General features: G+C 32.9%; 1 protein-coding gene across 4 annotated transcripts; it reads right to left on the bottom strand.

Moving 5' to 3' along the window:
• Nucleotides 1–2,079: 2,079 nt before the first annotated feature.
• Nucleotides 2,080–17,651, bottom strand: Hr38 (Hormone receptor-like in 38). 4 transcript variants are annotated; one of them, XM_035082625.1, is made up of 9 exons: nucleotides 17,428–17,651; nucleotides 16,794–17,115; nucleotides 5,580–5,797; nucleotides 4,589–4,812; nucleotides 4,206–4,512; nucleotides 3,429–4,112; nucleotides 3,046–3,354; nucleotides 2,745–2,979; nucleotides 2,126–2,382 (listed from the first exon to the last, which is right to left on the bottom strand). In XM_035082625.1, exons 2-9 carry the CDS (start codon nucleotides 16,918–16,920, stop codon nucleotides 2,126–2,128), a joined length of 2,361 nt encoding a protein of 786 aa, XP_034938516.1. In that variant the 5' UTR covers nucleotides 16,921–17,115; nucleotides 17,428–17,651. The 4 variants fall into 4 exon arrangements, with proteins under 4 accessions (XP_034938514.1, XP_034938516.1, XP_034938517.1 ...); XM_035082626.1 differs by lacking the exon at nucleotides 17,428–17,651 and adding an exon at nucleotides 6,074–6,161 and having other exon boundaries at nucleotides 16,794–16,918; XM_035082623.1 differs by lacking the exons at nucleotides 16,794–17,115; nucleotides 17,428–17,651 and adding an exon at nucleotides 16,076–16,355 and having other exon boundaries at nucleotides 2,080–2,382.
• Nucleotides 17,652–19,470: the final 1,819 nt, after the last annotated feature.

Consider the following 19,470-nt stretch of genomic DNA (forward strand, 5'->3'; position numbering starts at 1 on the left):
GTTTTTCTCTCCTTATTTTATGAAGCTTGTGGACCAGCATCTACATCAATAATTATTCTCAATAAGTCTATTGCTATCATTTTGTTCTTTTATATAACATTTATTTTACAGTACTAAAATTTAAATTATTGATTATTTGCAACACAATACTTATATCAAATAAAATTTTTTAAAAAAAACAACATTACTAACATAAATAAATGTAATTCACAAAGGTATTTCTTATAATCTGTGCGTGTGAAATAACTAGTAGTAATATAGTAAAAAGCTTAAAAAGATGGACGTGCTTTTGGCATAATAATTATAATAATAATAATTATTATTATTATTATTTTCTTTTTTTACTGATTAAAACACACTCTGATATTTTCTATTTCTTTCAGAAAATTCTTAGACGCGTATATAATTGTTGTCATCATTTACTACTGGCCGATTTCATGATTTATAATAATTACTAATAAGTATTTAATAATTCCATATAAATAATGATGGACTATTTAAAATATATCTGAGGCCATTGACATTTAAATCAAGTAAATTTTCTTATAATACAGAAGAATACACATAAAATTTTATAGTTTTTTATTATTTTTTTTAAATTTTTTATCTATTTTTTACTATAAATAATGATGAATAATTAGGAAAAAATGTATAAAATATTACTATAAAATTATATAACATGATTTATAACACAAGCCTGCGATATTTTGTTTATAAGTCAAACATGAATATATTTTATGAATTTAAACATCTCAAAATATGGACACAGAAACCTAATTATTCAATTACGACATAGACAATTATGAATGTACAAATTCATTTTATATGCTTAATATAAAAAATTTGAATAAATTATTAAACAAATAATTGAGATAGTATTTTTCATTGATAAAACGACTTTTTTGCAGGTCTATGTTACTGTGTATGTTTAGCATGATACAGGCATATAATGAACATATATTTTATGCATTCTATTATTTTGTCATCTGTGAACTCAGTTTTTTAAAAAATTTTTGATCAAATTTTAAAAAAAATGATGAGAAAAATTGATGAGTGTGTTTAAGAGCCACTATTACAATTTAATAACGAAGTTTATCAATAATCTAAGCTGTATTTTTGTACTTGAATTATGGTAAAAAGAACATAAAACCAGAGTCCATCAAAAATGTACAATTATAACTGATAATTATATGAGTAATTGACAATCATAGTAATAATCGTAATAGACAATAGATAGTAATAAAATAGCTAAGAGGCACGATCAACGAGTTTATAAATATTGTAGTTGACGTAATTAATAGCAATTAGTTTTTTTGTATTATTGGGATTATAATTAATAATAGCTATTACAGCTGATAGGCATATTATTATTTAATAAAATAATATTATAATATATTATTATATCAATCAATATAAATTGAAATAAATGATTTCATAGCAACAATTATAAACAGTGGTAGTAAACAGTAGCGCAAAATATATATGTATAAAGATAATTTATCATTTAATTTTCTTTTGTTGATTTATGTATTAAAATTAATATCATAATAAGGTAACTTCTGTTTAGCATCGTCTCGGTTCCCGTTTATATCTCTTTGTTCACCAGATTTTTATTAAAAACCGTTTAATAAAATTAGTACATAATTACTCTAATTATTATTAGTTTCGATTGGTTTTTTATGTCTAAAATAGAATCTGGCGGGCAATATCGTGAAACGAGACGGTGCTATTTATTTCTTAAAATTCTAAAATCACATCGACATAGATATATAAGGTCTCGAAAGGTCGATTTCATTATTTATTTATTATATTAATTAATTAATATACTCTAAATTATATCTCACTCAACGATTAATATTATATTAGTGATATTTACTTAATTTGTGCCTCGTTGTGATTTGAAAAACATCAAGAATAATATCGTGAGAAAGATAAAAATATTTATCGTAAAATTTTCTTTTTATTAATTAATTCTTCTTCGCTATTCTGATATGTTGCACAATTATTACTCCGTTCCTTATAAAACGCCAGAAAGACATTTTCTAGAAACGGAAATTTGTCTTTTTTTACGATAATTATAATTATGATTAATTATGATTAGTGTTACTTAAAAGTAATTAAAATTTTAATAGGGCATACTACTAACGAATAATGTCTCAATCAGCGGTGGCATTGGTGCTAGGTTTTCCAACTTAAGGTAAAAAATTCGCTGAAGACCTTGTGCAGCAAGGCTCCTGAGGTCTGGGAGTTTGCTGAGGAGATGGGACAGGTACTGTGTTTTTCGTTGGGCTTCTGCATTGTAAGTTACGTGATCTCGAAGAGATGTCACAATCTTCATTTGTAATTCTTCTACTCGGTGAGGTTCTTTTAAACCGTATCTATCTGAAATAATTAATAATTAAAATTAATATATTGATAAAGTATTCATATTTATACAGATAAATGATCTAACATGTATTGTGGATATATTTCAGGAATATTTTATTTGATGAAAAAGTTGGATTAACGTGAGGCGAACGAACTCTTAAGTATACGCCTATTGATTTGTAATCGCGTGCAAGAATATTTCTAAGTTGACAAGCAGGTGCACTCTTATCGACGTCAATAGGTAATTGCTTTCAGCAATAAATAAATTATTAATAATATACCAAAGCAACAATATATCAAGACAAAGTTTTTTGAAGTAATCACGATAAATTATCATGAGATTGTTCTATAAGATTCAGCTGTCATTATTATTTTACCTGTAACAAGGGTGAGAGCACAAAGACAAGCAAATGCACTGACATCTATTTCGACGCTATGTAGAGCTTGGCAAAATTTAAGAATTCCATACAACCATTCTCCAAAGCATCGATAACATTGAGGTCTGGCAAGAACAACGCCATTGCAGAATGTTAAAGTGGTCTCTTCAACTTTTGTGCGATAAGCCAGTCTGAGAATGAAAAGTTCAAGACTTGCTGATTGGAAAAGAAGGTCCTGAAAATTAAAAAAAATTCTAATTATAAAGTTATCCAAGATTTGAATGGAAATGAAAAAACTTACCTGATCCTCTTTAACTAAATCCGTAAATCCAGGAATTTTTTCAGCAAAGTTATGGATTACATCGACAGAAGTTGCAAGAAGGTTATAAAATTGTTGAACTTTTTCTGCATCAGTCACAAGAGGAGCAGAAACCCCAGGCTCGTGATACTGTGAATAATCCAAATTGGCAAGATCAGGAGTAGTATCGAGATGTGCTCGTACTAAGGAGGTGATGAGTGCAACGGGTGGACTTGGGGGTGATTCTTGAGGAGATTTTGGCTTAGAGGGAAGCCGTCCTCGTCGACCTTTAAGAGAATCAGTTCTGACAACCTGAAAAACATTTTTATAAAATTAATTTATCAATATTAATTAACTATAACTTGATCAAGTTTCGGAATGCATACCTCTTTAACCATTCCGACCATTAGGCACTTTTGAAAACGACAAAACTGACATCGATTTCGTCGACGTTTGTCAACAGGACAGGATTTTTCTGCCAAACAGACATATTTGGAGCCCTTCTGTACAGTTCTCTTGAAAAAACCTTTACAGCCTTCACATGTGCGTACTCCATAATGCTGACAAGCAGCAGTATCACCGCAGACTGCACATAATTGACTGGGACTAGGTGGTGCACGTTCGGTACCACCTGGGGAAGGTGCAGAGCTGACACTAGATGTACCAGAGGTGCTTGAACAAGGTTTAGGAGATTCTTGATTACTTCCACTGCTAGTAGAATCAGACCTTTGGAACATAGATTGTCTTGATCGTGTTGATCCTGCCAAAGCGTTTGATCCAGTATTGGATACAAGGGAAACCGGTGCAACACCAATTAAATTATTTTGTCCATAAACTGAAGCTATAGGTACATTAGCATAAGATATATTGTTTTGATGAAGATTTGGAGTTGATGCCATTGTCACGGTGGGATTAGTTGTAGATACAGCAGAAAAATATCCTGGTGGTGGAGGCGGTGGGGGTGGAGGTGGAGGAGTTGGCTGAGTAGGAGATGGTGGAGATGAAGAAGTCGCCATTGTGGTCGTAGCAATTGGTACCGTAACTGGAGGCGGAGTCAACGTCGGTGGTATCTATATTTAAAAAAAAAAATATCCACATAAATAAATTCGCTAACGGTGAATTTAAACATATATCTTAAAGAATAATTAAAATTTATTATTTACATTTTGGTGATGATGATGACCGTCTTGGCGATGATGTGAATGGTGAGAAAGCTGCTGTTGATGATGATGATGCAATATTTGCTGAGAATGATGTGGCTGTTGGGGTTGTGGATGATGCTGCGGTTGTTGAGAATGATAAGGAGGAATTGTTGCCGCAAACTCAGTACTATATGGTGTATCCGTACACGCGTACTGAAGTGCATCGAAACATTCTTCATCCATTTTTAAACCCAAACCTTGTAGATCTTGACGTGTGAAACGTTGGTGGACTGGATAAGTCTCTTGAAAACTTGGCAGAGGAGTTGGACTGTGTTATTAAATATTAAATGAGTAAAGAAATGATTAAGGAAGATTAGAGTAATGTTCTCAGAGTATCCTTTTACCTCATTGAATCTGTTTGCAAATCGCCAGACAATGGTCGCTGGTGTTGCTGCATCTGATGATGAATGTTCGATTGTGTTGCATCTTCCTGGGTAGGTACTGGTTGAGAATTATTCAATTGAAGTTCAGGAAATGGGTCCAATTCGTCAGGTAAGCTTCCAGTGTCTGTAGGATCGGCATAAGGTGCGCTTAATAAATCTGCAAAGCTGCTGCATCCAAATGGACTCTGTAAAATTAAAAGAAAAATTTCAGATAAAAGCAAATGTAGAAACGACTTTCTATTTGCGTAGAATGATACATGGCTGTTGTGACAGCTGAGTATAAAAGAAACATATAATCGTAATTAACAAAAAATAAATGAAATAAATTAAATAGACAAGTAAAAAGATAGTCAACCGGCTATAACTGAATTATCAAGAAAATAATTTAAAGTTAATAGATCTTATTCATAAGATAGTGATTATCTTGTTATATAAGTATGTTGAATTCTCAAAAATAATGTAAAGTAAGAAATAAATTATGTAGTTGTTCACGAATTTTTACTTTTTGTCAGAATCGATACGAAAATATACGATTATGATGACAGTACACTTTTTCTTATTTGCAAAAGGATAAATAAGTGATAAATGTTAAGCAGTATAAGTGTGATAAAAGGGGTGGGTATACCAACTTTATAGAGCTTTGACATTTAACTCATCGTTCCTAAGGGATATTTTTTTTCCGACATCCATCAGTGATTTCATATTCTATCCTATACTTCATTACATGTAATTCATTTTATTTTATAGTACCAAATTAATACTTGATTGCAATAAAAATTTTATTAGTCATTAAATAATCATTTTTACGTATTTCATTAAATGTATGAACACGATTATGGTTTTGATAAACAACCAAAGATGAAATTTTTATGATTTAGTAAAAAAATTACATTGTAATTAAATTTTGTAAACATTATGTTGTATAATAATATTAATTGATTGGCCAATTTACCTGTGTTTGCAATAAAAGCATGCTTGATGCGACTGTAAAAGCAGTTCCTGTACTCGTAGATGTCGTCGTGATTGCTGTTGTTGCACGATCAGTGCCAGCAAGATCAGAAGGCGAATTCTGATGATGATGAGGAGCTTCACTAACAGAAACGTCTAAGGGGATTGGTTGATTGGCAAAACCTTTCTCACAATCTTCTTCAGGAGACGTGTGAAGTTGCCCTATAAAGAGAAAAAACAATTATTATTACGGTGTTTATTTTATAAAATTTTTTAAAATATTACATTATTTAATTATATAATTAAATGTTTAATTTGGGATTGTATATAAATGGGTACAAAGCAAATTGAAGTAGTAAAAGAAATTTAATGAATGTCGATAACGAATGGAAAAGATAATCATCAATAGGCAATTAGAAAACATTTAATGAAGAAAAGAAGAACAAAAATGAAAATATATGGATGAACACACTCACACACACATTTACTGATACGTACACTGGTCAACATAATATTTATTGTACTGCGTACGGTCCATGTCGATCATATCTGAAGTTAAAGAAGCATATCCTTTTCGCACCTATAGCTGTACTATTCGGGAATAAGTAAAGTTTGAGTTGGTTACTCGGATTTTTAGTATTATAAAATGGACGAAAATATTTATGGTAATTGAATTTGACATTTATACATATAAAAAAAGATGTTAATAATAGAAAATAGAGAAATTGACGACCAATAAATTTAATAAAAATCGAATAAAAAATTTATGGTAATAAGAATGTATAAATATTTTCATTTTTTTTATTAATCGTCTGACTGCAGGTTTTTCCACTGGATATTGGAGTAATAAGTCGCGTGTAACAATTTTAATTTTAAAGCATATACTTTCACTGGCTTATCTCTTAGGCAACTTCCACGCAATCTTTTAAACAGATTCTTTTATATTTCTTTTACATTATCAAGTAAGTAATCATTTTACATCGCATCAAATTTATTAAATGTATATGTTATCATCACAATTATTAGCATAATTTGTTTCAGTTGCATCACTTTTTATCAGTCTTTGCTTCAATTCTAAATAATAATTCATAATAATCCACAAAGTATAGACTGCTGACTATCAACAATTTTGTGGTGATTTCGCCCGTAAATTTCAACGTCAACTAAAGTTTCTGATATCCTATCCACGTCTATATACAAACTGTCCCACTCAGCAACCCTTACATTATGGCCTGTATAATCTCAAGGGAGACATAAAATCATTGGCATTTCAAAACACTGGTTTTGATAGTGGTGATGTCTTGTGAGAAAGCAACCATATCAACTACGACACCCTCTTTTCACTTTTTCCAACATTGGTTTCTCTATTGGTAGATCACTTTTGCGAGATCATTAGCAAAACTTGAGTGTCAATTGAGAAACATGAACATGATCTAAAACCAAGAATTGCTTTGTCTATTTAATGCAAGACAATTAAAGAGGAAAAAGAAAATATATGTATTCGAATGATAGTGATATTTTTGACCCATTCGAAGGTAAATTCATATTGTCAACGATGATTTGATTTATAAGCAAAGAGTATAATAATAACCACAAGAGAAATAACTAGAAGATGAAGCGAGGTGGTTTCAAGTAATCTTCCTAATCAAATAGTCATGGGTAATAAATTAGTGTGAAATTTTATATTCTATTGTCGTTTTATTTAGACAGTGTGACGAATAGTTGAAAAAGGAGAAAAGCAAATGAAAACCTGACAATAAAAATATTTAGTGAGATTTAATAAGAGAGCTGAAGTAGAAAAATCCGGAATGGATAAGCCAAATTAAATAGACGACGGCATAAAATCGTCAACATCACTGGACTCCCTTCTACAAGGAACAGTGAAGAAGCCACGCCTCTCCACGTGGCTGCGCACGTGTAGCCAGCCTTCGAGCGATGGTTGGTTCGTACGAGGTGATGTTGAATTCAAGATATCCCACAAACTTAACAAAATCAAGTCTACAAGTGAAGAAAGCTTCGACTAGTTTACAATGCATTTAGATTTTCACTTCTTCAAATACTTGATTAAGTAAGAGAATTTCTTTGTAGCTTTAATCAATGATTTATAAGAATGTAAGTAAGTGTTGACTTTATCTTTTTAGGTTGAACCAAGTGCTGGTTGTAGAGAATGAGTAGGAAATTATTGAAGACAAGAATTTACATTGTCATATAAATAAAGAAGACTATAAAGAGGACCGATTTGAGAACGATCTCGAGGCAGAAGCGAGAGTAAAAAAGACTAGTTGAGATAGGCTTTAGAAGCGACCGTTGAATGCGACGCGGATATGTAGGTCTGTGCCCTCTGACCTCGGCGTAAGTTACTTACGATATTGTACTACCGTGAGACCGAGTCTCTTTACTCAGCGCACTCTCTTCACGTGCGCTCTATAGGTTACGTATCTAAGAGCGTATACATCTATAGATTACACGAGCACCTGGTCGAGCGTGGATCTAGTCGACGACTCTCCACTCCTGAGATTTATTTGTACTTACATCGGGTCGTGTAATCGATCCCAAACACAAGGAAGAGAATCTACCATCAGACTAGGCAGAAACTCATTAGATATTAAACAACATTTAAATAATTATTCATCTCTATTTGTATTAAAATAGGATTTGATACTTTTTATTTAGTTTTTGCAGTAGCCTCGAGACTTTATGGTATCGATTAGTATTTGAATATTGTCGAGACCGAATGACCAGGCCAGTTGCAGGTCATCTATAATAGTCATTTAAAGATAGCACATTGGCCTCTTCTTTATACCTCTTTTTCTCTTTCTGTCTGTGTGTCACCACCACGAACATTTTTAACATTCGATGAGCAACCTGAGAGAAGCAGAGAGACACGAGCATCGAACTCTCCCAATTAGTGTCTAGCATAGTCCTACTTTAACGACTGTCCAATCACTTTTATCATTTTTTAACTCTAAACATCATCTTCTCTAAATGCATTTTAAATGAATTGAATATTCCTAATTTATTCAGACACTTTTGGAATTTATTTCCAAAAGTGAATGCATAGAATTGATTATATCCAATTTAGGTAATCGTTAGAAGCTACATCTTGATGTGCTACATATACAGCCCTTTCTTCACAAGACCTTTCTTTTCTTCAACATCAAAGTGAAATTTGTGGGCTCTTTTGATCGATTATTCAAGTCATTAAAAACTTCATACAACTATAAAAAACTTTGACCCTTAGTTTCTCATTTTTTAATTTGTTATCTTGATCTAAACCTGATTGTTAAAAATTGATTTTTTCCTTATTATCATTCAAGGAAAGCTGCTCAAAAGGTAAACAGTTTTTATGTTGAATGAATTCGAAAGCTTCATTGATCAGGAGTATATTACCCTCAGTGAATAAAGATGTGGATTTGAACATCTTCAATTGAAAGGGCTTTCAAGTTATCCCGTGAGCTTGTAAGCTGAAGATAAAGTACTTTGATTTATAAATTTACGAGATTTTGAATATTATACATATGAAGAATTTTTTGAATAATCACCAAAATAGTTTGAATATTAAATTATTCATTTTGATGCCTAGGTTAATGAATAATTCTATAAGGTATTATGTATTAAATAGATGTAGCTAAGCATAGAAAGTCATGGATAATTTTATAAAAAAGACATTAGAGCCCGTGCATTTGGACCAAAAATTTATAATAACTATGTAGTAGTTAAAAGAAGCTGGGTCAATATAGTTTCTAAATATTTAATGAGTTGAAGGCCTGTAATCATCAACATTTCATCAGATTCTCTATGAAAAAAAACTCCATTGTTAAATTTGAATTATAAAATTGACCTGTTTCAAATCTTTTATACAAAAATTTATTTTACGAATATCAAAATCTAATCATTTTTTTGTCAAAATACATTAATTATTTTTAGAATTAGTTCAGTAAGAAAAACATGACCCAGTTAAATCTTTTATGTAATTATAAATAATAAGTGTCAATGGTAATTTTGATAATGGAGGCAATTAACTAGTTATTGACAGGAATATTTTGTGTTTATAGGGTATAAAACATTCTAGCTAGAGCATTAACAGATTGTAAGCTACAGTGGTGTGCAGAGATTAAAGTTTGATGGCGATCACGTGGTTACCACCCGCTGCTATTTGCAGGACAATTATATTTATATGTGTATGAATATGTACTGAGGAAAGTGGGTACCGGTTTCCCGGTGTCCACCAACCTGTTCTTCTATCAGTAAACCGCGTGGGTAAGCGTTACATATATACACAATCACGCTTGATTCTGATATACGGAAACAGGGTACAAGTACATAAGTGTGCAATAAAATGACTGTGGTGAGTTAAAGAACAGGTTCTTCATAAGACAACACTCACTTGCCTCGACCAAAACTAGCCCCTAGTTCCGTTCATTTACACTTGTAAGTAAATTAATTTTCATATTAACTTTAACTTAATATCAACACCACATAGTCATTGAACTTTTCGTGTTTAAATCATTTGAAATCTTTCTATCATTTTTGTCTCTACTTTTCTTTAGGTTGTATTATCACATCAGACACTGGTATTGCTTGAAAAAAACTAAATGACAAAAAAGTTTCAAGTACCATTGACAAGGATATTTTCATCAGATTGCAGAAGTGAAAGATTAAAAAGTGTAGGTCAGGCACGACGAGGAAATATCCAATGGCCAGCTGAACTTATCTATAAGCATCGTAAACAAGGTAAAAAAATACACCCTGTAATATCGAACGCTTCCCTTTAACACCCAAGCAACGAGGTTCGGCCTTGGCGTTGTCGATGTCGACGTCCATACCTTTACCAAGTTGACCCAGCTTAGTTGCTACCCCACCGTCGATGCGCATCTACCCCAACTGGTTATGACGTCGTCTCGGCAGAGTCTATGACGTCATCGTTGTGCCGCAGTTCCGTTCATCGATTGTTTTATGTACTTTTACATTGTTTCTTCTATGCATAGAATATATTATCTATTCTTGCACGCATCTTTCATTTCCCTTTTATTTCATGTCTCCCTTTATCCTCCTACTTTTTATCTATTCGCATGTATTACTTCCTGTATGTTCCTAAGTCTCTGTTTTTTTTTTCCATGTTACCTCACATGGTACTTTTTATCAATGGTGGCTTAACCGTGAAACATTTAATCAATTGATTTACATCAATTTGATTCATTGAATATAAAATTGCTATGAAAATGATTTTTATTTTGTTAAGGATTTATTGATTTATATAGATTCTACTTGTCTAAAGCTATAAGACATTTTTATTTCGATATTTTTGCACAGACATTAAATAGTTAATTATAATTATGTGTTTAATGCTTTACAATAATAAAAAATTTTGATACACTTAAAAAGTCAAATAGATGTGAGTATATTATATAAAAAAGAATTAGTATCATATCACCAATAATTTAAAAGTATTGGTAGGTCAAAATATTTACCAGATATATCAAAAAATAGAATAATTAAATGTAAAATATTCTATGTAAATAAATGTTTCATTTTTTAACCTTTTAAGTAAGTGTACTCTTAAAAAATGATATGATCTAGAATCTTAGTAGATAATAATAGCAACATGTCAGGTAAAATTAGTTGTCGAGCAGCAGAATGTTTTTATTTATTTGTTCAAAAGTCATTTTATAAAAAATCCTTCTAGATAAAACTAAAGTCAATAAAATATCGGTTTTAGGTTTAAGTGGTATGGTTTTAATGCAAATAACAAATGAATATTTGTATTTTTTTAAAAACAAACACCAATATTAATCTTTATTTGCCCTTTAAAATGAATTTTAGCAATATGAGTTTATACACATAGAAGTGTATTTTGATAACATAATATTTGATTACACGTTTAATATCAAATTTACTTCGTAACATTTCTATCTATGTAATGTGCATCCTCATCGCATCTAAGACCTTTAGTAGTTTATCTCAACGTTGGCCACTTTCCATCCGGATGAATCGTTCCACCCCTTGAATGAACGCACGCCTACGATCACGAGAAATTCCCTCAACCGTACACTCTCGATCTCCGTATTATTTCTCTCTCGTTCAATGTAACAAAGGAGAGTCTAGGGAACTCGATCATGCTCACCCGTGCGAAGCCAAGAGAGTAGTTGGCCGCGACGAGTCTCTTGGATCACGTTTTTCCTCATTCTACCTCTACTACATTCAACATTATATACATCTCATCGTTAAGTGCGAGTAATGCGCCTCTCTGACTTATGCATTGACTTTTCTTTGTTCTCTCTATTAATATTACCACTCCTGCTACCACTCTTTCAAGTTCCTATAGTCAATATGACTGTCCTAGAGACATTCACTTACAATGAGAAACCAAAGAAAGAGGATAAAGAAGTTAGATATTGGACCAATTAGACAACTTTTACAATTAGATATAAGAAACTAATCTCAATCACGGTTACTTGTTTATTTCCAGATCTTCATCAATCAATGTCGATATTAATTTGTCAGTGTGCAATTCAAAATAACTCTTCAATAAGCATATAAAAAGTGTAAAAGAGAATTCAATACTAATTTTGATGCAGCAGCAGGAGTCAGATAAAAGCCGGCAAAGTTTTTGCACGATGAAGTTGGAGAACGAGGTCAACCTGAAGATTTATATTCACTACAAGAGAAATAGAGACAGTTTAAACAGGATTGAATGTTAAAGAGAGATAGTAAGCAAGTGTATGTACAAGATCAGACTTGGACGGCCCCGAAATAGCGATGTACGTCCTTGAGGTATGACGTCCTCATGCACCGCTCGATATCAGGCGGGGTGGTACTGTGACGTCAGCATTGGACGTTGCCACTGTGTAAAGCACCGGGCGTCTGGCTCGTTTTTCCGTCACCTACCCCTTCATACTCAGCTGACCGCCCACACAACTTTCTCTCTCTCTTTTCTTGCCGTTTTTCTCAATTCCTTTCTTGCACTACTGTCGTATAGATCGCTTAGGTAAATAACTCTTTTCATATTCATCGCTTCTACTTGGAGGATGAAATTAATGCGATAATCATTTCCATAGCAGCTTTCTTATTTCACTCTCTTCTTGTATTTACAGGAGTGGCTTCGACAGGATTCTCCCGTCAAGACCTGATGACTGTTGTGTATATACGAACAAATTAATTTTAATATTTATAAAATACATGCAATTCTTATGACCCGAAACTAGTTACATATCTCAAAAGGGGTCACTGGTCACCATTTTATTCGTTTATATTGTAGAAAAATGTCATTACATAAAGTGTAACAGTGTTTTCATGATACTTCATTACTCCCGATGACCTTAGTTAATCATTTCTCTCTTATGCGTAACTATTTTCTTGTATAAGTATTAGCTTTATGCTTTATAAAAAGGTCTATAATGCAACGTGAAGGTCACGGTTTGAATTTCCTTCAGGTGCAATTGATAATAAATCTGCAAAACTACGACAGGTGCAAGCTACAAATACAATTGTGATGATAGACAATATGAGGGATATATGATGAGAAAGAACAATTGAGAATAAAAAATGACACGCATTCATGATAAATTAAATGGATTTACCGTTTGCACGATAAAAGTCGACGGATTCAGTGTATTTACTACTTTTATTTTATTTTTGTTCTTATTTCTCACGTGATCAGTTTGATACACGGGTGAGGGTGGTCGTGCCTACATGTTTTATAAACCAGACTACTTCAATTCTCTAAATAGAGTTTCGCTTTTAAGTATCTATTCAATTGGATGCGTGATTGTTTTTGTCTTGGACATGGAATCAATTGAAATAATTTGGATTTTATACAAGTTTTTTTTTTACTTTCATTTTTACCTATTTTTTATATTCTTTTGTTTAGGAATTTTCAGAATAATCGAATGACTTTGATTGAATATTTGACTTAGAAGGAGGTTGTTAACCCTTAACATCAAATAATGTACTTTTTGACCTACTTTTTGGCAGATAAAATGTCCTATGAAAATAGTTATTTAAGCTTTGATGTATTATCCACCTTACTAAGTTGACAGGCTAATGGTTAATGTCATTATATATAAATAAGGTATACATAATTTTTATATTTCTTATTTTTTACTTTTTCTCTCTCTCTTTTTATATAGTCAATCTAACTTTTCTTTTGTTTTCATCTAGTTTAGTATAACTCACATATTTACACACATTATAAGCTTACTTCGATCGTTTGCACATGCAAATGAATACGTCAAACGCGTGCATTGTCATTGGAAGATATTTCCAACTGTCTCTCTGCCGCGTGATTGAATCATTGTAATCAATGAAGCGTGTTCGTCATAGTTTCCACAACAGAACCATTAACAGTATATGTTATTTATAACATGATTTTATCAAAGTTATTTTTTTTACATTATTTGATATCATGAGTACACTCAGGTAAGTCTAGAAATATTTTTCATTCTCAATTAAGATAGAGAAGAAAATGTTTTTTATTTGTCAATTTTTTAATTATATAAACCAATATTTTATATTCGCACAACTGTTTAAGTCATTTAAATTCATATAATAATATTTTTTATTAATATCTATTTACTCTACTATTTATTAATATTCATCGAAATGAATATTTCAATAATTACAATCAAAAATACAGATGATCATTCAATAGATTGAATAAAAGTTTTGGAATTTCATTGTAATTTTATTACTTAATGTAATAAATAAGTGATCTATTGTATAAATTTTTTTACCAATAGTAAATTATACTCTGAGTGTGGGAAAATACATTAAAAGCAATAGTCAGTGATGATGAAGAGATATGTCTGGAGTGAAAATTGTAAAAAGTCTTATGGCACGTGACTCAGGTCTTTGTGCCGTAGCCAAGCAGTTGGATCACGCGTGTATATTTAGTCGAGCAGCAAAACAATGCAGTTGGCTTCTAGGAAGAAGAATATACTCTGCGGAAGCATATAACTAAATATTTTTTTTATTCGTTGATAGATTTTGTATAGATGTACGAAAAACTTTCAATGAATTAATATAAATGTAATTATATCTGATCTATCATCAACAATGATGAAGTAAGAGGTAAAAGAAATAGTTTGATTTGCGTGACATATGTGGTTACTTTATTACGTGAAGGAAGCACGTGGCGCTTACGGAAAGGGAAAGCTGTAGACATGTTATTACAGCGTGCGCGGTCATTGATAAAAATTTAAGGTCCGCCAAAAATTTCTCAACAGTAGATCACAAGAATGGAAGGAGAAGGTAAAAGACCAAAGATGCCAAAAATTTCTCGAATTTATTACCAAGCTATTGCCATTCATTTTAGTTGTGAAAATTTTTGAATTAGAAACTGATAAATATTTATATTAAGCATCTTAAATAAGTGATAAAATTCAAAAAGATCACATATCAACATTAGCTGACTGATTGTAAGAGAGAAGAAATGATTGAAAGTATATAATAATAATAATATTGAATAATGGTGACGGGAGTAAAGTTTTCTTAAACTTCAACGCGTGCCAGTGATAAAAAGTTGAGTGCGTGACCAGTAAGCCGAATGACAAGAACGACAAAGTAGCTATATCCGCGTGTATCTTGGAGTTGAGGCAAAGAAATACGCTTAGTAGTTGGTGTTGGGCGTATTGCCAGCCTATATTTACCACTCAACGAACCGGTTACACCTGTAAAGATGATTCGACGACGTTTCCAAAGTGTACTTACTAGTTGTCGATCGAGGCCATGGGATTATACTTTGTTGAAGAGATTTAAATGCACAGCAATTTAAATTAATGAATATTATCATCAATTAATTTCGCAGACATCACTTACGAGTTGTTGCAGGTGTCAATTAGTGTGAGAATAAATAGCTGATTGATGTATTAATATATCTAAAGTCGTCTGAGTAATATAAAAGAAATCGTTAAAGCTAACATATGCCTTCATTAGACACCTAGACACTTACCAAGACAACAAGATAATTCAATGCAACAATTCAATGACGCGAGGAAAAAGGTAAGAGCCGAGAAACGTTTTTCTTTATCCCCTTCTCTGGTGGACTTTCGATTCTTTTACTTTAGTAGACATATATAAGTGTGAACGCTTATATGATAATCCAATCCAATGATTCGAGACAGCGATCGTCTCTCGATCACCACCGCCGCCTCCACAATCACCACCATCACCATGACCACCTCACGCGGCCAATAATTTATGTAGGTATGTGCGAATGCATGTATCCAACTATCTGAATGTAATATAACGGTAAAACCTCTCACTGTCGTCGACATCCTGGCCCGAGGAACGTCGAGGGCGCGAGAATATATAAAAAAAAAGTCCTCTAGACTTTCTTTCTTCCTTATTATGCATTTGAATTATTATCAATTAATTCAAACAAATCCATCACCACAGAGATCAGTATTAATATTAGAAAAAAAAATGTTAGTCATCAACAACTAAAAGCCATATTCTCTTAAGATTGCAATTTTTTAAAATTCATTCCTTCGAAGGACTTACACTTGTTCCATTGATCATCAGAGTGATGGTGCGTAAGGTGACCCGTGGTCTCGAGGTTCCTATGGTGATCGTGGTTATTGTTGCTATCCGGTGGGAATGCAAGTCTACCAACAGGATAAACACCCGTGTGGATGCTTCTATGTCCGACGTGGGCAGCGACGCTGCACTCCTCTACAACAACACAATCTTCAACAATGTTGCCGCGCATCACTGGACCACTAGATCCTGATGTAGCTTGAACAGTAGTTTTAGTTCCGACAGTGTCTCCAGCAGTACGCATATCGCACTTCTGAACTCAATGTTTTTCTTAGTCAGCTCTTTCTTTCAATTTTTTCCTCAACTGATAATCCAGTTACGATTCATATCCTCTTGATCATTTATTTCAATAACTTCACTCGCTCTTATTTTTTTTAAGATTAATTTTATGTCTTTGAAATTTTCAAATACATTGAGGTAAATTAACACAATATATTTGTGAAAAAATTTCAACAGTAATGATGTAAAATAATAATAATGAAGATTATAACTGCGACAATGATGACAAAATGTGCAGTGGTGAATATGATAAATCAGTGCAGTTTATCAGCTTGATAGATAAATGAAAAACATCAAATAACTTGAAAATGATAGTAAGTTAAAAGGTATTCAAAGGATGTAGCACATGAGAGAGGGTGAGAAATGATTAGAGTGAGAACACGTTGTGTGACACACAACCGACCTGCCAAAGTCGTTGGTGGTGATCTCGACTCCCTCCAAATGGCATTGAAGACCCTCTGGTTGACAGTGAGGTCCGAATGATCGTATAGCAGCCTCTCGTTCCACAATTCACCTCTGGGGACTCGCATGCGGACTACTGAACTTCCCTCAAATATTATTGATGCTTTAATTTCCAATGACAGTTTCTGCCACTGGTTCTTTTTTATTGCAGTAAAGATGAGTACCAGATGACTGATTATTGATACTCAGCATTGGTTATTTTCCGAGTTTTATTTTTCAATCACTTTGTTTAACACGAATGATGTCCAAAAGTAATCTTCTTCCTATTCGACGAATGTATAGCCTTGTTAACTTGTGCTATATACATCTATGTGCGAGAAAGGGACTGTCGTGCGGGTGTTTTTATTTAAACACGTGCCCGGTGGCTCGTGAAACACGCGGAAAACAAGTGGTTGAAGAAAAAGTGTGATAGAGTTGGTGAACAGAGTATGGAAGAGGAAATAAATTACACTTTTATAATTTATCGACCACTAAGGATGTGCGAATATGCCAGGTAAATATTTGAATAATTCTTGATAATTTTAATATTTCTTCATTAATGATCAATTCCTCATTATTTTTCTATTATTACTTACAGATGATTGTCGATGATAGTAACGATTGATGATGCTCTAGTAGAAGAACATCACTGATGATAAACGCGGGAAAAACATTTACTTAAAAATACCACTTTTCTTTGACATTAACAATTAATAACTGTGTAATAAAAAAAAATGAGCAAGATTAATCACGAAGAGTATAAAGAAAGTAAGGATCAACTGTCTTTCACTCTCAATCCTTTTGGAACACTTGGATAAAATTGAATACGTCTAGTAGTGGTGCACGTAAGGCCGGTCACCGCGTAACTGAGTCCGGAGCGCGCGCTGTTCTCCGCTATATTAAAACCGTACTGTGTGTAGCGGCGAACGGCGCCACAGTGACGTCATTATGAACGTCATACACTGGGACACTATAGCTGTGGATCGATGGACTTGCGCGGCATTGCCACGCGCCCCTGCTAGTCATAGCAATAGAATTGAATGTTGATAAAAGTAGGGTTGTTCCCCTGCCACCTTGCGTCTATCAATAATGACGTCATTATTATGTACGACGTCATAGTTAACAACCCTTGACTATGTAAGCAAAACAGCTGGGTGTAGAAAAACTATATCAAGTCACGAGGAAGCGGAAGAAATTAATGCAACCTTCTCGAGTGGAATAAATTTGATCCAGTATTTTTATTTTAAAAGAAATTTATTGAAAATATCAAAGAATGAAACAAACTCTTAGAAAATTTTCATTCATAACAGACGATTCTTTCATCTTTTTCTCACTTCTTTTTAATCTTGTTTTATTTCATTGTTATCTCTATCGTTTTGGCTATTTGCCATAATGCATAACCGAGTTATGCTCTTATTTTCAAACAAATGTGTTATATGTAGATATGGCACGTGGTAATGCGGAGGCGGTCAAACAGTAGCACGCATTTTACCACCCTCTTTTCTCGCACCCGCCACTCTGTCTCCTAGTTTTCAACGCCATCACCCACGTCACCTTTTTTTTCTCATATCGTCACTATACTACCACCCACTAGTTGGTTACTTTACTCAGTTCACATGGTAGATCAGCAATGAAGTGTGAGAATTTCAAGGTATATCCTTACACATATCCTTTATTTACTCTTCCGTACTTTCTTTGATGAGTGATCGAGAAACAGCTCAGTGGAGATTTAATGGCTTAGGTCATGGTGACGGTTAAAGTTAGACATTATTGAACGAGTAACCACCTTTAAACACTTTTACAATATTGTATGAATATGATATAATTTTTTATCGGTACTTTCATTGACCCAAGTCACAGTACCGTTCATCCATACTGCAACACTTCCTCATGTATTTTATATTTTTATTTTTTTACATAATATGTGAAAAAACTTATGATGATAATTATCCAATCGATTGCCATCATAGGTGAAGAAGAGACGAAGAAAGGGGAGATATTGGTGGTCTAATGAAGCGAGAGTCAATCTTTTTGCTTTAGCTCATATGAACATAATGTGCGATACATAAGCTTTTATGCAATGGTTGGAAATTACGTTACATGTAAAACTCCTTGTCTCGTTTATCATTACTTCTTAGGTATCACAAAAAAATTAATGTCAATTTTTCTAGATGATGAGGCAATAAACAGCATGAAAAGATGAGAAAGAAATTACAATATGATATATCTTATATAGTTAAAAATTGAAGAGTATGAATTTTTTGCAAAGATTAACAGGTAGAAGGTGGAATCAGGCGAATCATCAAGAAACAACTTCGTGCAAAACAGAGACAGCGAAAGGAGGAGCAATTGCCTCCGGGGTTATTTCGAAGGTCTTCGGAATTCTTTAGAAAGTGGCAAAGCAGAGATGCGTATGGTGAATACTGGTATTCGATGCACATTGGGCAATGAAATAGAAGAAGAAGAAGAAGAAGAACAACAACAACAACAAGTCCACTTATAATGTAAGGAAATTATCAAGTTCGGATGACAAGAAGCAAGAGAAGACGGAGTTTCTTCGAGGTAATCCAGAAAAATCACTTAATACGTTAATGATTTAATGAGGATGTTGCCCTTGATCTCAGCATCACCATCATCAT

The sequence above is a fragment of the Chelonus insularis genome, unplaced genomic scaffold, assembly GCF_013357705.1.
Source record: "Chelonus insularis isolate UGA/USDA-ARS -01 unplaced genomic scaffold, ASM1335770v1 contig_347_pilon, whole genome shotgun sequence".
In the NCBI taxonomy this organism is placed as follows: Eukaryota; Metazoa; Arthropoda; class Insecta; order Hymenoptera; family Braconidae; genus Chelonus; species Chelonus insularis.